The 19,950-nt window shown below is 40.2% G+C and overlaps 1 protein-coding gene across 1 annotated transcript; it reads left to right on the forward strand.

The window, feature by feature from the left end:
- Positions 1–12,637: 12,637 nt before the first annotated feature.
- LOC146667478 (aspartate aminotransferase, cytoplasmic-like) lies at positions 12,638–19,666 on the forward strand. The gene is made up of 9 exons (XM_085409166.1): positions 12,638–12,872; positions 15,208–15,389; positions 16,249–16,372; positions 16,508–16,620; positions 16,757–16,861; positions 17,015–17,165; positions 17,304–17,469; positions 17,773–17,915; positions 18,230–19,666. Exons 1-9 carry the CDS (start codon positions 12,764–12,766, stop codon positions 18,367–18,369), a joined length of 1,233 nt encoding a protein of 410 aa, XP_085265292.1. The 5' UTR covers positions 12,638–12,763; the 3' UTR covers positions 18,370–19,666.
- The last annotated feature ends 284 nt before the right edge of the window (positions 19,667–19,950 follow it).

A 19,950-nucleotide genomic window follows, 5' to 3' on the forward strand; every position in this document is an offset into this window, starting at 1 on the left:
TTTTTCCTCATTTGTTCCATTCGGTGATGTTTGAGTCTGTAAACATGATAGCTGGATTTTTTTTTTCCTGATAAAACTTTGTAGGGGTGTAGAGTGCAGTCATTGGAGTAATTATCCATTAAAATCTGGCTGACATCCAAGGTCAGCTTCATGATTTATTGGTCAGAAACGGACAAAAAGTTTTATAACTTAAAAACTGCGGTACTTACAAGTGTGGTGTGTATATTATCAACATATAAAAGTACTGTATAAAAATGCAGAATATAAATGTTAAATTATGTCAGAGGTCACATCTGACCTCTGACCTCTCCTTCAACATCAACAGACTGATCTAAAGGTCAAAGTGATAATAATGGTATACAGAGATATTGAAACTGTGTTTCTTATTGCTATTCTTTGTACTGACATTATATAGGGATAAAGGCAATGATTCTAAATATCACATAATTGTAGTATGACTTTGTTACATGCATTACAGAAACAGGTTCTAAATGTTTAAATACAAAACAATTTGAACAAATGATCCAAAAACCTTCATATTTCTTACAAAACATTTAAACAGATTGTTTTTTTACTGGATACTACACATGTGGCCTTTGCACTTAGTTTAACTGCACTACAAATTGATTAAAGTATGTTTAAAAATAAGAAAACAAAATGACTACAGAGGAAAAAATACAACGCTATTGCGTTAAAATTAATAAAGTGGGAGTGCACTGCCTTGACAGAGGTTTGGAGCACTTCTTGTTAAATTACTGTATTTTTCCATTTGTTTGTAACTTTAAAGTTGCAGTGCTAGAAAAATGGAGACGTAGAGAGAGACTCAGGGAAAAAGCAGCAGGTCATCATTTTAGGAAATGAGAATAGGAGAAGGTTCCTCTCTGATAAAAACTAAAAAGAAAGGAAAAACCTACAAAGAAGACATTTCTCTGACCAAAGTGTCCTTGCCTGACTGAAGTTTCAAGCTGTCAGCCAATCACTGAACAAGACCCCCCACCCCCTTTAAAAAAAAAACTTAAGCAGGATCACCCCCTCCTCCATCCACCCAAAAACCCATCTCTGTCTTGTCTCCTCTTCACTATCAGCCTGAAGCCTGATGACAGGACCGGCCTCTAGTCAAACAAACAGCAGACATGCTCCAAGTAAAGGCCGTCAGTCAACAGTCTCCTCCCACTTTGACCCCTGACTTTGTCCACCACCTCCAACACCACCTTCTCCTCCTTCTTCTCCTTGCAGACCCAGGTCCTGTTTGTTGATGTGTACACAGACACGGATCACTTCCTGTCAGAGATCAGCCAGACTCAACACAGACACGAAAGCAGGGAGTGAGTACTGGCCTTGGTGTTCTTGTACTCAGACATACAGTACACACACACACACACACACACACACACAGTGTAAATTACTGTGTTGACAAGTTGTTGTGCGCACAAGTTTGACAGAGGAGGAAATGAGACCTATAGTTCACCGACAAACCGCACTCCATTAACAGTCAATGGCAAACCACAGACACACAGAAACAGTACAGGAGGTGACGACCAAAGACGCTTCCAGCAACACACGAGGCCCCCGGAGAGGCTGACAGGGTATCCTCAGAAACAGGAGCGGCAATGTTTCCTACACGTGTCAGAAAGGTGCTGTTTGTTGTGCACCTTCAGCAGGACTTGTTGTAGAATTTTCGACACGTTGCTGATGCTTCTGGTTTGTGCTCTTAGTGCAGTGAAGAAATGAAAAAGCTTGCATGAAATTAAGACTGAGAGAAAAGGGATGTGTAATAAAGAGTCTCAGCTGGACAAAGTGAAACTTCTGATTATAACTTGAGTTAAACTGAGGTAAAAGTGAGCTCACATGGGTTTATTTCTGTTTACTGAACTGAACTAAAGTAAACTTAACTGCAAATATGAAGTCGAGTGAATCATTACCTTTTAATTTAATGCAGTGCACTCGATTGCAAACATTTGTTTTTGTCTCATAAAGAAATATTATAACAACATTAAATTAGCTTTATATATTATTTTTATATATTTTACATATTATTAGGTTTATTATGGCAACTTTTTTGAAACTCTGTTAACATAAGTCACAGAAAAGTGCTGCGCAGTACTTATGAGCTTGAACTTTGATTGATGTTTTTTCTGCAAAGCAGACAAAGTGGACCGAGGGTTCTTATAGCTCTTGCACTAAAGCAATAAACAAAAACAAAAAAAATGCCAGTTGCAGATTCACTTGTTACAGTTTTTTACAGACGCTAGGACACATTTCTCAATACTTAGGTCACGTTTGCAAAACTCCTCACACAGTGAGCACAACAGAAGTCTATGTGGGCTAAACTGAGGACCAGTTATCATTGTTTTGGCACAAAATGCATTCAATGACTACATCTCTCAAATTTCATGAATTATCTTCTCACTCAGACACAACAACTGCCAAAAATCTTTGTACGGACAGGACATTTTGCATGTGCTTACATACTGTTTTCAAAACTGTTAAACTTATGGCCAAAACAATAACACAATGCAAAACTTGAAAAGACAGCAAAATCCAACAGCAATATTTTATTGAAACATATTTTAAATCTAAAAATGCAGTTTAACCAGCCACAGCTTATTCTCATTGTAGATGAACATCTACACAGGTGTTACTCCTCCAATTGTTCAACTCCTTCAATTCTGGCAGCCAGAAGATTCTTTCCTAGGTGTGTTGCCCTAGATGACATAAGATGTGATGTGGATGAGAACCTGTGGCCAAATGGAGAAGACCGAGTAGATTAGCATTACTATTGTATAGGGCTGAACGATATATCGCATTTGCGATAATATCGCGACATGATCAAGTGCAATTTTCTAACCGCAAAGGCTGCGATTATACTGCGATTATAAGGCTGTCCAAATTACTACCATATCCCAGAATTCATAGCGCGGCCCAGCCAAACTCCAGTTTCCAGCAATGGCGGCCGCTACTAAGTTTTAAAATTACTCATACTAATCTTTCTGGGTCACAAAATAAACTTTTAACATATTTTCAGGCGAGAAAGTAGTTGTGTAAACATCAAATATCTGCTCGGTTTATCAAGATATCCCATATTTGCAAAAGTGCTTCGACGTTTTCAGAGGCGTCTGCTACCCACCAGCTCGACAGCTAGCCGGGAGCTCGAGGGTTACTGATGCGGCCGAGAACGGCACAACTCCCGGCACATCATTTTCAGATCACCGCGGAGTTTCGCTGCTCGGGTTAAACGTAATATATAAGTCACTTAGACAACCTAAAAATGTTATTGTTGGGCTTTTTTCAGTGTTTTGTTTGTTCGTGAGTAAATCGGTTTGGCTGAGATTAAAGTTATTAGATTAGATAAAATAAAACTTTATTAATCCCCCGGGTGGGTTCCTCCTTGGTTTTCACACAGCTGACTAAACGTCAAACAGAAAACTTATTAAACAGAAGTATGAGACAGTCGAGAATTTACACCAGTGTCTGGTTATATTTTAGATAGCAAGAAGCAGACGGCCGAGTTTATTAAACTCCACCGAGACAGCGGTGACGCTAATCAGAACTAGCCTTCTGATTAGCTAATCAGAAGGCTAGACCGTCCAATTTCACGCCTTTAAACTTTAAAGGCGTGTTTGTGTGTGTGTTTATACAATTGCTATTATGTTTGCACTTTATGTGTAATGTTACTGACTGCAGAGATCAGTAAGATGTGTGTATTTTTTATTTATTAGTTTTATTTATTTAATATTATTTTTTAATTGAATGACTGTCTAGTAGTTCACAGATGTCGAAAAACTGAGTGTGGTAAAGCCACTGATTTTTTTTTATGTATATTTCTGCAATCTGCACATTGTACTGACTTTCATTTTAATGTTTACACCAGGGTTCCTTGTCAGCACTTTATGCTCAGATGTTTGTAAGCTAAAAATAAACTATTGTGTATGTTCAAATATACTGTTGTGATTGAAGAAGTTAAATAAAAATGTCAGTCATCAATTCATGCATCACCTCATGTCATCATAACAGAGGTCTGTCTTCCAGGAAAGAACAGTTTAAAATTAATGTAATATAGTATTGGCCATACTATATGATGTATTGCTTGTCTTTGTTTAATAATACAGAAGACAAAGACCTTAAAAAATAATCGCATATCGCATCGCAATCGCAATATTGGGGCAAAAAAATCGCAATTAGATTATTTTCCATAATCGTTCAGCCCTACTATTGTATGTGTATCAGTGGATGGTGTGTATACAAATTCTTGTATTTTGGGATTACTTAGTGCAAAAAAATAAAAATACATAAACAAATATTAACGAATTCTGCATGATGTCTGATTCATTCCAGTAACATATATTGAAATTATAAACAGAGATGTGTCCTTGTTTTACACAAGAAAACACTGTGTAATGCTACATGTTGTTAGTGTTTTTTAGGTCATTGTTTTGTGGGTGACAAAGTGTGTTTGTCAGCTGTCAACCTTTGCTAGTGTTCTGGAAGAATGAGGTTATTTGAGACCTGAATGAAGTGTTTTGGTAGTTGTAGTGCATTTTGAATGTGAAATGAACTGCTTTGCCAAGCTGACGGTCAGTTAGGAGGATTGTGTGAAGAGTTTTGCAAAAGTAACCTAAGTATTGAGAAATGTGTCCTAGCGTCTGTAAAAAACTGTAAATATCAGTAGGCTCATCTTCAGAGTGATTTCTTTAACAATGCATGGAAAGTCCTGGAAACTCCAGGCAAGGGCTATAGCAAAGGGTGGATTTTGTCTTTAAAACCAGGCCAGCTATTTGCTTTGCTCCCTGTTGCTTCTGATGGCCTTCAAGTACCCGCGGCACAATCTGGCAAACGACATGAGGGAAAGACGACAGAGTGCTAGCAAACACAGTGTGCTCTGAATCCTTTGTGCATCGTTACCTATGGATTCTGCTCACGTAAAGTTCATTAGTTAATCATATACCCACATGTGTAAATGCTTTCCTGTGCATTGTGTGTGTGTGTGTGTGTGTGTGTGTGTGTGTGTGTGTGTGTGTGTGTGTGTGTGATGCGTGTGTGTGCGTCTTTGTGTCAGAGTTGGGTTGAGTGTGTGTTTCCGAACATGAGCAGGCAGAACTTAACACTAAGCAGCTGTCAGAGAAGCGCTGGCTATCGTCTTCCCCGGGGGGTCGACCTATCAGCTTCTCCCACTGATGGCTCTCCTCTCTCAGCCTCGCCTGGGCTGGCCCGGGGGTGGTGTAGGTGTGTGTGTGTGCAAGTCCTGCTTCTGCTGGGGCCTCAGCAAATCTGATAATTACTAACCTGACAATGATCTACCTCCCACCCACTGTCTCCCTTCTCCCAGACCTCCCTGATGAACAACTCTAAAAAAGTTGTACAGTGGTTGAACACATGAAAGGTTACATTAGAAATCTCTTTAACATTATCACACACACACACACACACACACACACACACACACACACACACACACACACACACACACACACACACACACACACACACACACAGAGAGAGAGAGAGAGAGAGAGAGAGAGAAAGAGAGTGGGGGGATTTTCCCCATTCCCCACATGAAACACACATGAATGAGAACATCTGAGGCTGATGGTGTGTGTTGGAGAGCTACAGCCTGACAGTGACTGTACAGGTGCTTTGCCCAGGCTGTTAAATACACACACAGCACAGTCCAGTGCTGTTATGTTGGCCTTGATACGATTTACAGTTTTTTACAGCCGCTAGGACACATTTCCCAATACTTAGGTTACTTTTGCAAAACTCTTCACACAATCCTCCTAACTGACCGTCAGCTTGGCAAAGCAGTTCATTTCACATTCAAAATGCACTACAACTACCAAAACACTTCATTCAGGTCTCAAATAACCTCATTCTTCCAGAACACTAGCAAAGGTTGACAGCCGACAAACACACTTTGTCACCCACAAAACAATGACCTAAAAAACACTAACAACATGTAGCATTACACAGTGTTTTCTTGTGTAAAACAAGGACACATCTCTGTTTATAATTTCAATATATGTTACTGGAATGAATCAGACATCATGCAGAATTTGTTAATATTTGTTTATGTATTTTTATTTTTTTGCACTAAGTAATCCCAAAATACAAGAATTTGTATACACACCATCCACTGATACACATACAATAGTAATGCTATTCTACTCGGTCTTCTCCATTTGGCCACAGGTTCTCATCCACATCACATCTTATGTCATCTAGGGCAACACACCTAGGAAAGAATCTTCTGGCTGCCAGAATTGAAGGAGTTGAAAAATTGGAGGAGTAACACCTGTGTAGATGTTCATCTACAATGAGAATAAGCTGTGGCTGGTTAAACTGCATTTTTAGATTTAAAATATGTTTCAATAAAATATTGCTGTTGGATTTTGCTGTCTTTTCAAGTTTTGCATTGTGTTATTGTTTTGGCCATAAGTTTAACAGTTTTGAAAACAGTATGTAAGCACATGCAAAATGTCCTGTCCGTACAAAGATTTTTGGCAGTTGTTGTGTCTGAGTGAGAAGATAATTCATGAAATTTGAGAGATGTAGTCATTGAATGCATTTTGTGCCAAAACAATGATAACTGGTCCTCAGTTTAGCCCACATAGACTTCTGTTGTGCTCACTGTGTGAAGAGTTTTGCAAACGTGACCTAAGTATTGAGAAATGTGTCCTAGCGTCTGTAAAAAACTGTAACAGGTACTGAGTGAGAAAATCCAAATGTAGCAGCTTTTCTGGCTGGGAAAATCACATAATCTAACAGGTCTCGTTTGGCTGAATTTTATTATTACCTTTTCCTGGTTAGTATGGATCTAGGTTTTAAGCTGTTTGCAGTTTTAGAATGTAGTTTTAAAACATGATTCATCATCATCACATATCCACTGTAACAAATATCCGAGCTCCCACCAAAGTAGCTATAAAAACTGCTATTCACACATACACAGTATTTCCAAAAGTATTCAGTCAGCATCCCAAATCATTCAGGTGTTCCAATCACTTCCATGGCGACAGGTGTATAAAATAAAGCGCCAAGGTCAGCAAGCATTTATGAAAGAATTAGTTGAACTCAGGAGATCAGAGAATTCCGGCGTCTTACTGTGATGCCAGCTGTGCAACCATTCCAAACATGAAATTTCCCCGCTACTAAATATTCCACAGTCAGCTGTTAGTGGTATTATAATAAAGTGGAAGCAATTGGGAATGACAGAAACTCAACCGTGAAGTGGTAGGCCACAGAAAATCACAGTGTAGGGTCAGCGGATGCAGAGCAGTGTGCAGAGCCAATAGCTACAGAGCTCCAAACTTCATGTAGCCTTCAGATAATCTTACATGTGTACAATGAGAATTCACAGGATGAGTTTCGGTGGCCAAGCAGTATCCACGCCTTATATCACCAAGCACGATACATAGTGTCGGATGCAGTGATGTAAAGCATGCTGTAACTGGACTCCAGAACACACTGGACACAGGAAGCCTGCTCTCTGACAAATATCTGGCAATCTGATGGATGAGTCTGGGTTTGGTGGTTGCCAGGAGAATGGTACTGGTCTGACTGCACTGTGCCAAGTGTAAAGTTTGGTGCAGCAGGAATTATGTGAGGTTGTTACTCAGGAGTTGGGCTCCAGATCCACTGGAAGGAACGTTTAAGGCTTCAACATACCAAAACCATTTTGGATGATTTCAGGCTCTCAGCTTTTTGGGAACAGTTTGGAGATGGCCCCTTTTTGTTCCAACATGGTGGGGAACCGGTGCACCAAGCAAGGTCCATAAAGACATGGATGAATGAGTTTGGTGTGGAAGAATTTGATTAGCCTACACAGAGTCCAGACCTCAACCTGACAGAATTCAGACTGTGAGCCAGGTCTTCCTGTCCACCAGCGTCTGACCTCACATATGTGATCCAAAATTCCCATAAACGCTCCAACACTAACCCTAAACCTCGTGCAAAGCTTTCCCAGAAAAGCTGAAGCTGTGGGCTCATCATATTACAGTTTTTTCTGAATGCTTAAACCCTAACTGTGATTCCTGTAGCACAATCTCTAAAACTATTCAGACTTATAGCAAAACCACTCACTGAGTTTGCAAAACTAAAAGCACAAAAACTGCTTTGCACTCAGTTTGCAATTTTGTAACACACACTTTGCAAAACTGTAGGCACAATTCACTGCACAACACTCAATTACCAAATTTCCAACACACTCCTAGCAAAAGCATACACATGTATGGCTATCATTAACACTAATTTGCCAACTGTCTGGCACACTTTCACATGTGAAAACTTCTTTAGATAATTAGTTCACTTTGCAATCAGCCTAAGCACTATAATACAGGTAAGCTGTGTGTGCGGAGTACAATGGAGGGAGCAGAAAGAGTGAGAAGTAGAGGAGGCCGAGGAAGAGGACGTGGAGGTGAAGAAGTAGGATGAAGAGGACGACAAGGACAAGGAGGAGCAAGAGGAAGACGAGGAGGGGGGAGAGGAAGATGAGGAGGGGGGAGAGGAAGGGTAGGAAGAGTAAGAAATAGAATTGCTGATGACATCAGAGCTACAATAGTGGACCATGTAATCAACCGTGGAATGACCCTGAGGGTAGCTGGCCAACGGGTCCAGCCTAACTCGAGCCGCTACACTGTAGCAAGTACCATAAGGACATCTTGAAATGAGAATCGGTTAGTACAGTCACTTCGCACAAAGATTTGTAGCACTGCCATATGCCAATGAGAAACACACCAATACCATTGATGTAAAAATGCTGAAATTGTTACTTTACAGAATTGCTAGATGACCAGATGCTGGGGGCAGAGGAAGCATGTTCACTGCAGACCAAGTAACCCATATAGTCATTATGGTGATTGCAAATAATCCTATACTTGGAAATAAACACTTGTGTTTGTTTTGATGTGTTTGAATAAACACCAGTACTTGAAGTTTGGATCCCTCTATGCTTATGGATCTATGACAGAAGTATGAGCTCAAACTGACATAGCCTACCTTGTGCACAGAGAAAGCAAAGGCCAGATGTGTTTTGTATTCATACCATCAGTGTGCAGTTGGCGCATTGTGTGCTTAGTAGATGATGGCTTGTGTGTACTGTTTGATACGGAAACACCATTTTTACGAAGGTGTGAAGAGTTAATCTAGCTGTGTTTGCTTTTACAAGAGAACTACAATGTTTTGATTATTGGGTGACAGGTTTTCTTATTTGTGTGAAGAGTTTTGCAAAATTAGCCAATAGTTACAAAAAATGTGCTTAAGCAATCAGAAAAAACTGTAATGTGTGTGTGTGTGTGTGTGTGTGTGTGTGTGTGTGTGTGTGTGTGTGTGTGTGTGTGTGTGTGTGTGTGTGTGTGTGTGTGTGTGTGTGTGTGTGTGTCCAAGCTACCTTGATAAGTGAGTTCTTGTGAGTTTTTCTTTTGTCTTTCCCAGGATGTCCTTGTAAATATAATGATAATGTTCAGTGCAGCTGCCATGTTGTTCTCCTAATGCATGTTTATGGATGCGAGTGCTCTGCCCACAATTAAAATCAGTTCAATGTTAAATCAATGATTTAAAATGATTTAAAAGTGATTTTTCTTGTCATTTCTGAGACACCAGGCCTCCACCCTCTAACTGTTTCTTTCCTCTCGTGTAAAAGTAGTACTTGATAGTTAGAGAAATTTGTATTCATTGTTTAATTGATGATAGATAGAAGGATCGCGCAGTTTGACTTAGTTCCAGTAAAGACGATCAAGCTGATCTTACAGAGGGTTTTTTTGCCATTTCAACCCTTATTCAGAGTTGATTGTTTATTTTCATGACATATCTGAAATATATAGTTTTCATTTTCATGACCACAATTCACTAAGTATAAAAAAACTACTCTAGTACTGCTTGGCATTCCCCTTCCCATCAGATTCAATAGTAATTACTTGACGCTCAACTTTCCACACAGGGTCCTCATCGGGTGAAAATGACTAATAAATAAAAATTGCAAGCAAACAACAAAGACCAAATGCTGAGTTGTGAGGGTGTTAGCATGCTGCTAATGTTTCTGTAGCCTGTTTGATTTCAGTGGAATTTAAAATGCTAAACTTTTGCACTTTTTCTTTTACTGAAATAGCATTTTTTATTTTTATTTTGCTGACCAGTTGTTGAAGATTGAAAGGGAAAGATACATCAAAGTTGTAAATTATAAATAGCTATGGGTTGTTAATCAATGTGCAAAATGGTTTTAGATTGACTCTAACAACCAAGTGTGTGTGTACATTTAGCTATTGTGAACCTGCTTCACATTCTGACTTGTCAAATTAAGGTTTCATCCAGTGGGTTGTCCCCTCTGCCTCTCAGTAAGACATCTTACTCTTTCTTTTTTTCCTTCCTTTTTAAACCTACCTAAAAAGCCTCTGTGGGCCCTGCAGCCAAGCAGGAAAGCAGGAGCTGAGGCCACAAAACGTCCATCATGTCGACAAATTGACTCAGTCAGCTTCATCCAGGAGCATTAGCCCCTCGGCCCTTTGAAATTTTACCCCGTTGATGGTTCAGTGGAGTGCTTTATGGAGAAGCAGAGAGAAAAAGAAAAAAATGGAGGAGAGGAGGAGGCCTCATCATGTCTGGTAATGACAGGACGAGAGAGGAGCAGCAGTGTCTGTGTGTGTGTGCATGTGTGTGCAAACATGTGATGTGACCCGATGTCCATCTAAAAGAAAAAGAAAAAAAAAAAGAAAAATCGATTTTAAGTTTTTGACCTGAAAAAGAGAGTTTGTTTCTTAGTTTAGATTTTGCTAAAACTTTAAATTAGAGTTCAATTCTTATCATTATTTGTGTGTGTGTGTGTGTGTGTGTGTGTGTGTGTGTGTGTGTGTGTGTGTGTGTGTGTGTGTGTGTGTGTGTGTGTGTGTGTAAATTCATCAGCAAGTCACACACTTGACTGACACAAAAACATGCTACTTTAGCTGCAGGAGGCCTGCAAGTGGAGGCTATACAGGAGTGAAACCGAGGCTATTCATCAGACACTTCAGACCTAACAGGAGAGACTGAGAGAAGAAACACGAGAGAGTGAAGGGAAGAGGTAGGAAGAAGAGAAAAGAAAAACACACCTGGATGTTTACAAAAAGTTTATGAGGAGAGGCCGTGTCTCTGTGTGTAATGATCTATGCTTTAAGTGTGTTGTGATGGACACTTACTACGCAAGTCGGAAGTAAAAATTTTGAAGTGAGACTTGAACATTTTCAATGCATGATTTTTTTTTAACCTAATACTTTTTATTATAATTTACAAGCAGATGTTACACTTTTTAATGACAGCTAAAGTAACTTGAGACTTCCTATACCTGAAGACACATCAGTGTATGATATTTGAAACAGTGATATAGATTAAACTACACAACAGTATATAAAGGTGGTAAAAGTTGCTCCCACTAGACCATCTCTATCACTGTATAAGAGACTAACAATTATGTTATCAGTTAATTAAAAAGGATATGAATTCATCATTCTAATTATTTATCTAAACAAATTTAAAGAGTGAAAAATAAATTCAAACACTTATCAGTTAAGTTATTCTATATTGATAAGAGTGTAACAAAAACTTAAAAATATTCTGTATATTTTTGCAGGACTACTTGTACTGCTAAATAGTCCAGTACAAACTCCTTAAAAGTGAGATGGACAAATTATTTATTTACTTTAAGAAAACTGCCAAAAAGATACTTAATGCTCTATGACGTAAGACAAGTAAAGTGGAAAAATAAATGCAATAAAGGATTTTATTTGCTACCATTAATTAAAATCCTAACTGTTGTAATTTGACAGATTTTACATTTTAATTTGTACTCATTTACTCTTGACAAATGACTGGAGGTTCCCTTAATAATCAAAAAAAGCTACAGACTCAAAAAAGGGGTAAAAAAGAAGAAGAAGGAAACATGCTTTGGCCAAACCATTCCAGTGTTGTGTGTTGGTATAGTTTTTACTGCTGTGAAATCACAGGTCCAAACTGATGTTTAGCCCAAGTTTAACTTAAACTACAACAACAATGAGACGCCACTAACTCTGCATATTTCTCTGCAGAGCAACACTGACCCCTTGTGGTAGATTGCAGATCCTACATCAACGCACTATCAGACTTCAATTTCGAAGATGGTTTGATAAGAAAGTCTGATTATCTGAAGCACTTACTCTTATCACGAATTGTTTATGAAAAACATACATGAGTTTATATAGGTTGGATGTAACTACGGAAGAAGAATAGTTATAATATTCTCAATAATGTCATTCACGACAGCTAAAAATGTGCATATAAGGCACACAGCATTGACCCTAAAGATAAGCTAAGTTCATTCTGGTGGTCTGAATTAATGCAGCAAGACTGCACAGCGTCCAGTTGTCGGTAACTATGCGTATGAATTATGTCACATCATTTATCTATTTATAGATTACTTTTAAAATGGGACAAATCCCTGTGGCACGAATATGTCCAGTGAGATGGTCTTATTTAGACTACAAAGACTATAGACTTATTATCACTCGTCACAGGTTTATTATCTTCTTTCTTATGGTATAATTGTAGTTTTTTCTACAAGATATTTCTCCGCTCTCATTGGCTACTTGACAGGCTGCGTCAGTTTTCTGCCCCTTCCTATTGGTAGCTGATCTGATGCCTATTTCTTGCGTCCTGGTCCAGTTTGAGTGAAGGTGAACCTGTGAACCCGGTTAGTCTCTAGAAACACCCATTCCTCATTTGCTCCTCTTGCACAACACCGGGATCATCGTCTATTTCATCCCGAGCCATGTCCCTGTTTAGCGACGTCCCCCAGGCTCCCCCGGTAGCCGTGTTCAAACTGACCGCTGACTTCAGAGAGGACACCCATCCACAGAAGGTGAATCTGGGCGTCGGAGGTAAGAGATGCTAGATGTCAGCTAATGCTAAAGCTAGGTTGGCTTGCTCTCTCTTGTAGTGGCACTGTAAAGCATAAACACATCGCATCAGCTGTGTTTCCTGTCTTTTTGTAGCTTACATTGTTTGGTACATTCGGGCTATGGCGGTGATATCATGTTCGCACACGTAAGCAGCGTTTGATATATGACCTTCGCTGCAAGCTGCTAGCGGCAAAGCTAGCATTAGCTTCTTCTCATGTTGACAAGTAAATTGCTCGGATTTTTTCATTGTTAGTGCAAATGTTACACCTCTCACTGAAAGAATTGACAATTCCAGGAAGTAGGGCTTCATGTCGTACCACAAAACACTTCTCATTTAAAGACTTTAAAATCATGATGTTAAAACGCATAGCATGGCTGTGACTTGTTTTACTTGTCCATCTGTCCTTGAACTCATCAATCTCCACTTACACACTGACATCCTGTCAAAGCAGGAACTTACAGGCTGAAGTTTTCTTACGTAGTACCATCAAAGTAGTTTACTGTTTTTTAATATGTAATCTTACGAGTCGTGTTTGTTGCGACGTTGTCAATCATTATGTGATACATAATTGGTAAGTCCTTGAAACTGTCATTAGTTTGCTTGGTTGGTTAGGAAAGTTTTGTAAGAAAATGTGTTCAGTTTTTAGAATGAATGCTAAAGCCGTGTGTCATTTGGAAGGTTTTGTGCTAGTTTGGTTTGTGTCCCTTACTTAACGTGCACTGTAGAATATCTCTTTAATGTTATTTTATCCTCATTCTGACTATTTATGCTAAACTGTAATAAACCAGCAGGAAATCTTTAGTCATCTGTAATAGGTTAACAGGTTGACACTTGTATCCCAACAGTTTCAACATTAACCCCAATGTGCCAGATGTGTCATCTCGTATGAGCCTAGTCTATCCTCCTCCTAGCCCAATGCTTCTGGCTAAAGTGAACTAATACTTAGTTACTTCAGGTCAGCCAGAATAAGGCAAACCTCTGATGTAGCCGCTGTTAAATCTATTAACATATTCTGCCTTTAGGATGTAATGTAGAGCTAGCAGTTTGTCACCTTTTCATGTGCACAACCTGCATGTACACTTTATGGCAAGAGTCAGAATGCAAAATATGAATAAAAGCTAATGGGCAGAATATGCTTTAACGATCAAAGTGGTCCCTACAGGATTATTAAGATTCACTTTCTCTGATGATTCATCGTGGACTGAGACAGTAGTTGCACTTTTTCCGGTCGTTGCCAAAACAAACTTGAGCGCATAAAACCAGTTTGGCCTGGAGAAACCATTCCAGTAGTTTTATATTAACTCTATAATTTAGTGTCTCTCTCTGTGTGAAAATGGATCAGTTAATAATAATGGATTGGATTTATATAGCGCTTTTCAAGGCACCCAAAGCGCTTTACAATGCCACTATTCATTCACTCTCACATTCACACACTGGTGGAGGCAAGCTACGGTTGTAGCTACAGCTGCCCTGGGGCAGACTGACAGAAGCGAGGCTGCCATATCGCGCCATCGGCCCCTCTGGCCAACACCAGAAGGCGGTAGGGTACAGTGTCTTGCCCAAGGACACAACGACCAGGATCGAACCCTAATATGTTAAATTATGTTGAAAGCGAGTCCACAAAAGCAACAGGAAGAGTTTTCTGGGTTCCAGATTTCTCCAGGCCTGTTTGCCACTTGATCTGCGTCTCAGGTAAAGTGATGTCAGATTGGGCTCTATTCAGATTTTGTACTGGCCACACACAGAATTATTTTGCATACCCCAAAGCCACCATAAGCATGTTTGACCTTTTAAGTGTGCTCGCCTTTGGACCCTGAGTGACTGTGTACCGCCGCTGCCAAACCCTGATATGTGATCCTGCTCTGCTCATGCTCCAGACCAGTATGAGGGAGCACAAGTTCCTAAGGAGTCAGATATGTGCTACACACGTTTGCCGGTGACCTTCAAAGTTTATATGGCATCATATGAAGTTAAATGGCAGTTTATTCTTTCCTGTGCGCATTTTCTTCTATTCACTTTACTATTTGCAGACTGCAGTGCTGTGTTATTACCATTTTTATCTTTGAAGTATTATCTAGAATTTTGTAATACTCGGTGATATGGCGCTATACACAGTGACACAAGCAGCAGAAACAAAGTGTTTGTATTTAGTTATGTAGTATATCAGCTGTAAATATCTATCAACGTCATACTAAGCATAAAAAAGCTTTTTTGTGAAGTGCAGGCACGAGTAATAGTCTACACAACCTGTCCCTAAGAAGCAATACCTGTGCCTTCTGGATTAACATTTGCTTTGCTTTGTGTCCCCTCCAGCTTACCGTACTGATGACTGCCAGCCCTGGGTGCTGCCGGTGGTGAAAAAGGTGGAGCGGCTCATCGTGGAGGACGAGAGCCTGAACCACGAGTACCTGCCCATCCTCGGTCTGCCAGAGTTCCGCTCCGCTGCCTCAAAGGTCGCCCTGGGAGACGATAGCCCTGCCATCAAGGAGAACAGGGTGGGACATGCACATTGACACATGGAGGTTTTTGATCAGTTGGAGCAAATGTAATAAATGTTGTTTATTTTTGCAGTGAAATAAAAAGGAAATAAAAGCACATTTTACATTGATTAAAAGTTCTTTCAATTTTAATCTGTACCTCAGCTTTCCATTGATTAATGGACATAACTGGATGAGTATCAGCTGATCAGGTTTGCCTGCGTCTTTAATCTCTTTTAAACATCCTTAGAAACCCTAATTTAAAGCTCCATGTTTTTATTTCTCAGACTCCAGTAGTGGTGGTGTATTAGTTCTGAATACACTGAACCCCTCAGTTTATCGTCTTTCACACCCAAGCACCTTTATTTCCCCTCCTTTTAAGGCAGATTTCTTCTGATTGGCTGCCCCTTGCAAAGTTTGAACAGTAGGTGGGTGGAGCTGTTGTGCTTACGACCATAGCTGTGTGAAGGAGATGGCCTCTCATCTACATGAGGTCAAGGAAGAGTTGAACAAGCAATCTGAAGCCTGAGATTTTGACTCACAGGGAATTCTTGTGCGCACACGTCCCTGCAACCTCATTATTTAAAACTTTATTTATATTAAATATGAGCATTTACCACTGCAACAGTTTAGGTAGAACAGGGAAAAAAGTGAAAAACAAGACAATAAGGGCAGGAAAACCTGTGAAGGCAAGGTCTGAAAGACCAACAAGTCTTGGTGTATTAAGTTGGTGCATATTAACAGCAGTGTTCAGAAGCAGGCATGACCCGCAGCCTTATCACAAAATTCTCTGGCCGAACTGTGAAAAGCAACATGTATTTAATATCATACGTATATTTCTCTGATTGCGTTTCCCACTGCCCGCTTCCTGTCACAGGTTGGAGGAGTCCAGGCTCTGGGTGGGACAGGTGCACTGAGGATTGGGGCAGAGTTCCTGCGGCGGTGGTACAACGGCGTCAACAACGCAGCCACGCCCGTCTACGTCTCGGCACCCACCTGGGGTTAGTGAAAAGTTTTAGGATGCAGGAAATTGTAGTTGAGAAAGTTTGACTGTTTTTCGATAATGAAGTGAACGTCTCAGTGGGTATCAGAGCAGATTTAAGTGGTAAATACCTGCTGAACGTTTCTTCTTCCAGAGAACCACAACGGTGTATTTGCTGATGCTGGCTTCAAAGATATCCGCCCCTACCACTACTGGGATGCTGCCCAGAGGGGCCTGGACCTCACTGGGTTCCTGGATGATTTAGAGGTGAGGATGGAACGATGACTCCTGTTTAGTTACAAGAACCCAACAGACAGTGATATGAAAACAAGAAGACTCTTTGGGAGCATTTTTATTCATTTATTTTGAATATTTTTACTCATTATTTGTCTTCTCTGAGCAGAAAGCTCCAGAGTACTCCATCTTTGTCCTCCATGCCTGCGCACACAACCCCACTGGCACCGACCCGACCCAGGAGGAATGGAAGCAGATTGCAGAAGTGATGAAGGTACAAAGACATTATTTTACCATCATCTGATGGCCTTGGTGGTGTCTAACTCACCATGAATATCTTCTTCTTTTGTAAAATTGCTTTAATGTGTAATTAAAAAAAGAAATGAACTGAATTTTAATGTATGTATTTCGTCTTTTCCTTCTCCAGAGGAGGAAGCTGTATGTGTTCTTTGACTCCGCCTACCAGGGCTTCGCCTCAGGCTCTCTGGAAAAAGACGCCTGGGCCATCCGCTTCTTTGTCTCCGAGGGCTTTGAGCTTTTTATAGCTCAGTCCTTCTCCAAAAACTTTGGCCTGTACAGTGAGTACTCATGGTCCACGTACATTCATGCATACAGTCTTGTGTGTTTTAGCCAAAAATAAGTTTATACTGTTTATACCTCTACTTACCCTCGATTAGTTTTATGTGAAGCCATATTTTGTCTGTCTCTACTTACAGATGAGAGAGTGGGGAACCTGACTGTGGTTTCCAAGGACAACGAGAACCTAACCCGCGTTCTGTCCCAGATGGAGAAGATTGTCAGGACGACCTGGTCCAACCCACCTTCTCAGGGAGCACGCATTGTCAGCAAGACCCTCAACAGCCCTGAGCTGTTTGAAGAATGGTACGCTCCATCAGTCAGCGCTTTAATATTAGCATACTAGCTCCTGCTAACCCTTCATCTTTTACCTGATTATTCAATTAATATTAATAACTTACCTTCCTCGTCGGTGCATGCACATGGATGCTTGTTACCAAATGTGCATGCTAGCATGGTTTTGAAATTTTGGAAACACTTGGCCTTTCTCTCATGTGCTATTACTTTTAGAGGTTCATAGTCTTTGTCAGCTGACTTTTACTCTCATTTCCTGTCTTATGTCCTTTTTTAAATATCCCCACTTGTCTCCATCCCGCCTCCCCACTTTAGGAAGGGTAATGTGAAGACCATGGCAGACAGAGTTCTGTTGATGAGGGATCAGCTGAAGGCCAAGCTGCAAGCTCTGGGCACCCCGGGGACCTGGGACCACATCACTCAGCAGATTGGCATGTTCAGCTTCACCGGCCTAACTCGTGAGTGAAAACACACATACACGCACTAATGTAGAAGCACATCCTGCTTTTAACATACTGGGATTATCAGAGATAAGTGTCACAGTGGTGGAGGGACCTGCAAGATACCCAACACATGCTTAAAGGAGACGTATTAAACTTGATATTTCTGTTCTTGGACTCTGCTCTTCACAGTTAAAGTATCTTTATATGTCTTATACTTGGCTTCTGTGCAGCCCCTCAGTTCATATTCTGTTTGAAACAAGCGGTCTTGGCTCACTTTATCTTCACATCATTTATGAAGTTCACTCACTCTGTTGCAATTTGTGCTACAGCCAAACAGGTGGAGTACATGATCAAAGAGAAGCACGTGTACCTGATGGCTAGCGGCCGCATCAACATGTGCGGCCTGACCAGCAAGAATATCGACTACGTCGCTCAGTCCATCCACGAGGCCGTCACCAAAGTCCAGTAAAGGCCATTTGTGCTCGTCCACTTCCTGCCTCCTGTACGCCACAGGACGTTTCATCGAGTCTGTGCCCCTCTCTTTGCTTATCCTCTCCTCCTATTGGTCAAACTGCGTCCTCACAATTTGCAGTTGAACCAACGGGAGGAAGGATGTGTTTTTGTTCTCACATGACAGCGTCATTTTATGGGAGGTACAGTGGTTTTTGGAAGAGCCAGGTATGATCGAACACGCAGACGTGACAACCCCATCATATGTTTGAATTGTTGCCGCAAGCTTCTGTGCAGTCCAAATCATTCCACTCAAACTGGACACCAGAATGTGGACTGGGAAGATTTGCGATGAAATTATGCTTCCTACACAACAGTAGTACTGAACAAACTGCAGCACAGGAAAAGTCGTGTAAATAGATGTAATTACTGTTAGTCCTGCCATTTCATTTATAAGCACTGAGACCACAACAAATCACTTTCCTGTTTTTAGCCATTAGAATATAAAAGCTGGTACTGTAATCTTGATTTTATTTTGTTGTGTTAAAGTTCAACGGTCATCATCATCTCAAAGGTAAAGCACATGCCTGATGCTGTGTTGCCTTGCTTTAGACATACGGCAGAAGATAATTTGTTTAGCCACTAAGTCAACAAAATCGCCTTCTGTGCCATCATTGAACAAAAGTCACCTTTTTCCTCTCTCTGTTACTTTGTTTCCACCCTGCAGTGCCCTTATGTTGTTACACAAAGCCGCTGTAAGAAGCCACTGATCACACCTCAGAACCTGTTCTATGCCGCAATCACATGTTAACTGGTGTTTGTAATGGCGTTCACACTAAATTAAATTATGAACTCTGTGTATGTGTTTTGTTTTTTCCCATATCTATCATCTTGTGAGACAGTGGATTTAAAATATCTTCATATTTAAAGGCAAAAACAGACATCCAGATATGATATAATCAGCAGTTTAACACCGTACATTGTGTAGAAAGTGTGGAGATGTTGGCGGTAGTGATGTGCGATACCAAGGGTGGTGTCAACGATATTGATCTGATACCGATACAAAAACTTAATGTTTCATTGTATTTCATAATACAATATATAATTGCATTATGTAATTGTAACTGTAATAATAATATAGCTTCATAATAATAATAATAATAATAATAATAATGCACCAACGACACTTGTCAATAAGATCATGTTGGTTGGTTTGGTCTTGTGGGAAATGTTTAAAGAAAGAAAAATAAACCATAATATATCATCACCAGATTTGTCTTTAATATAAAATAAACACATCAGACTGTTAAAATTCAGTATTTTGTGGAACTGTGTATTTTTGTATATTCTGATACAAAAAACATCACATAGTTGCTTTTCTATTTTACAAGTACTAAACTCTCATATTTCCAAGGAAATGCTGTCTGTACATGTCTGCAGCTCGGCTCCTTCTGTTAGAAAGTACAGTGAAAACAGCTGAAAACAAATTTGCACTCATCAGCTGACATTACCTTGTCTCATAGCAGAAATAGTGAATATACAGAACTGATCTCAGACATGTTATGAGCGCATCCTGATCTCCGAAGCTCAAATAGATGTA

This window comes from Rhamphochromis longiceps, linkage group LG6, assembly GCF_057381845.1.
Source record: "Rhamphochromis longiceps isolate RC_006_pf linkage group LG6, R_longiceps_female_GT1.1, whole genome shotgun sequence".
Classification (NCBI taxonomy): Eukaryota; Metazoa; Chordata; class Actinopteri; order Cichliformes; family Cichlidae; genus Rhamphochromis; species Rhamphochromis longiceps.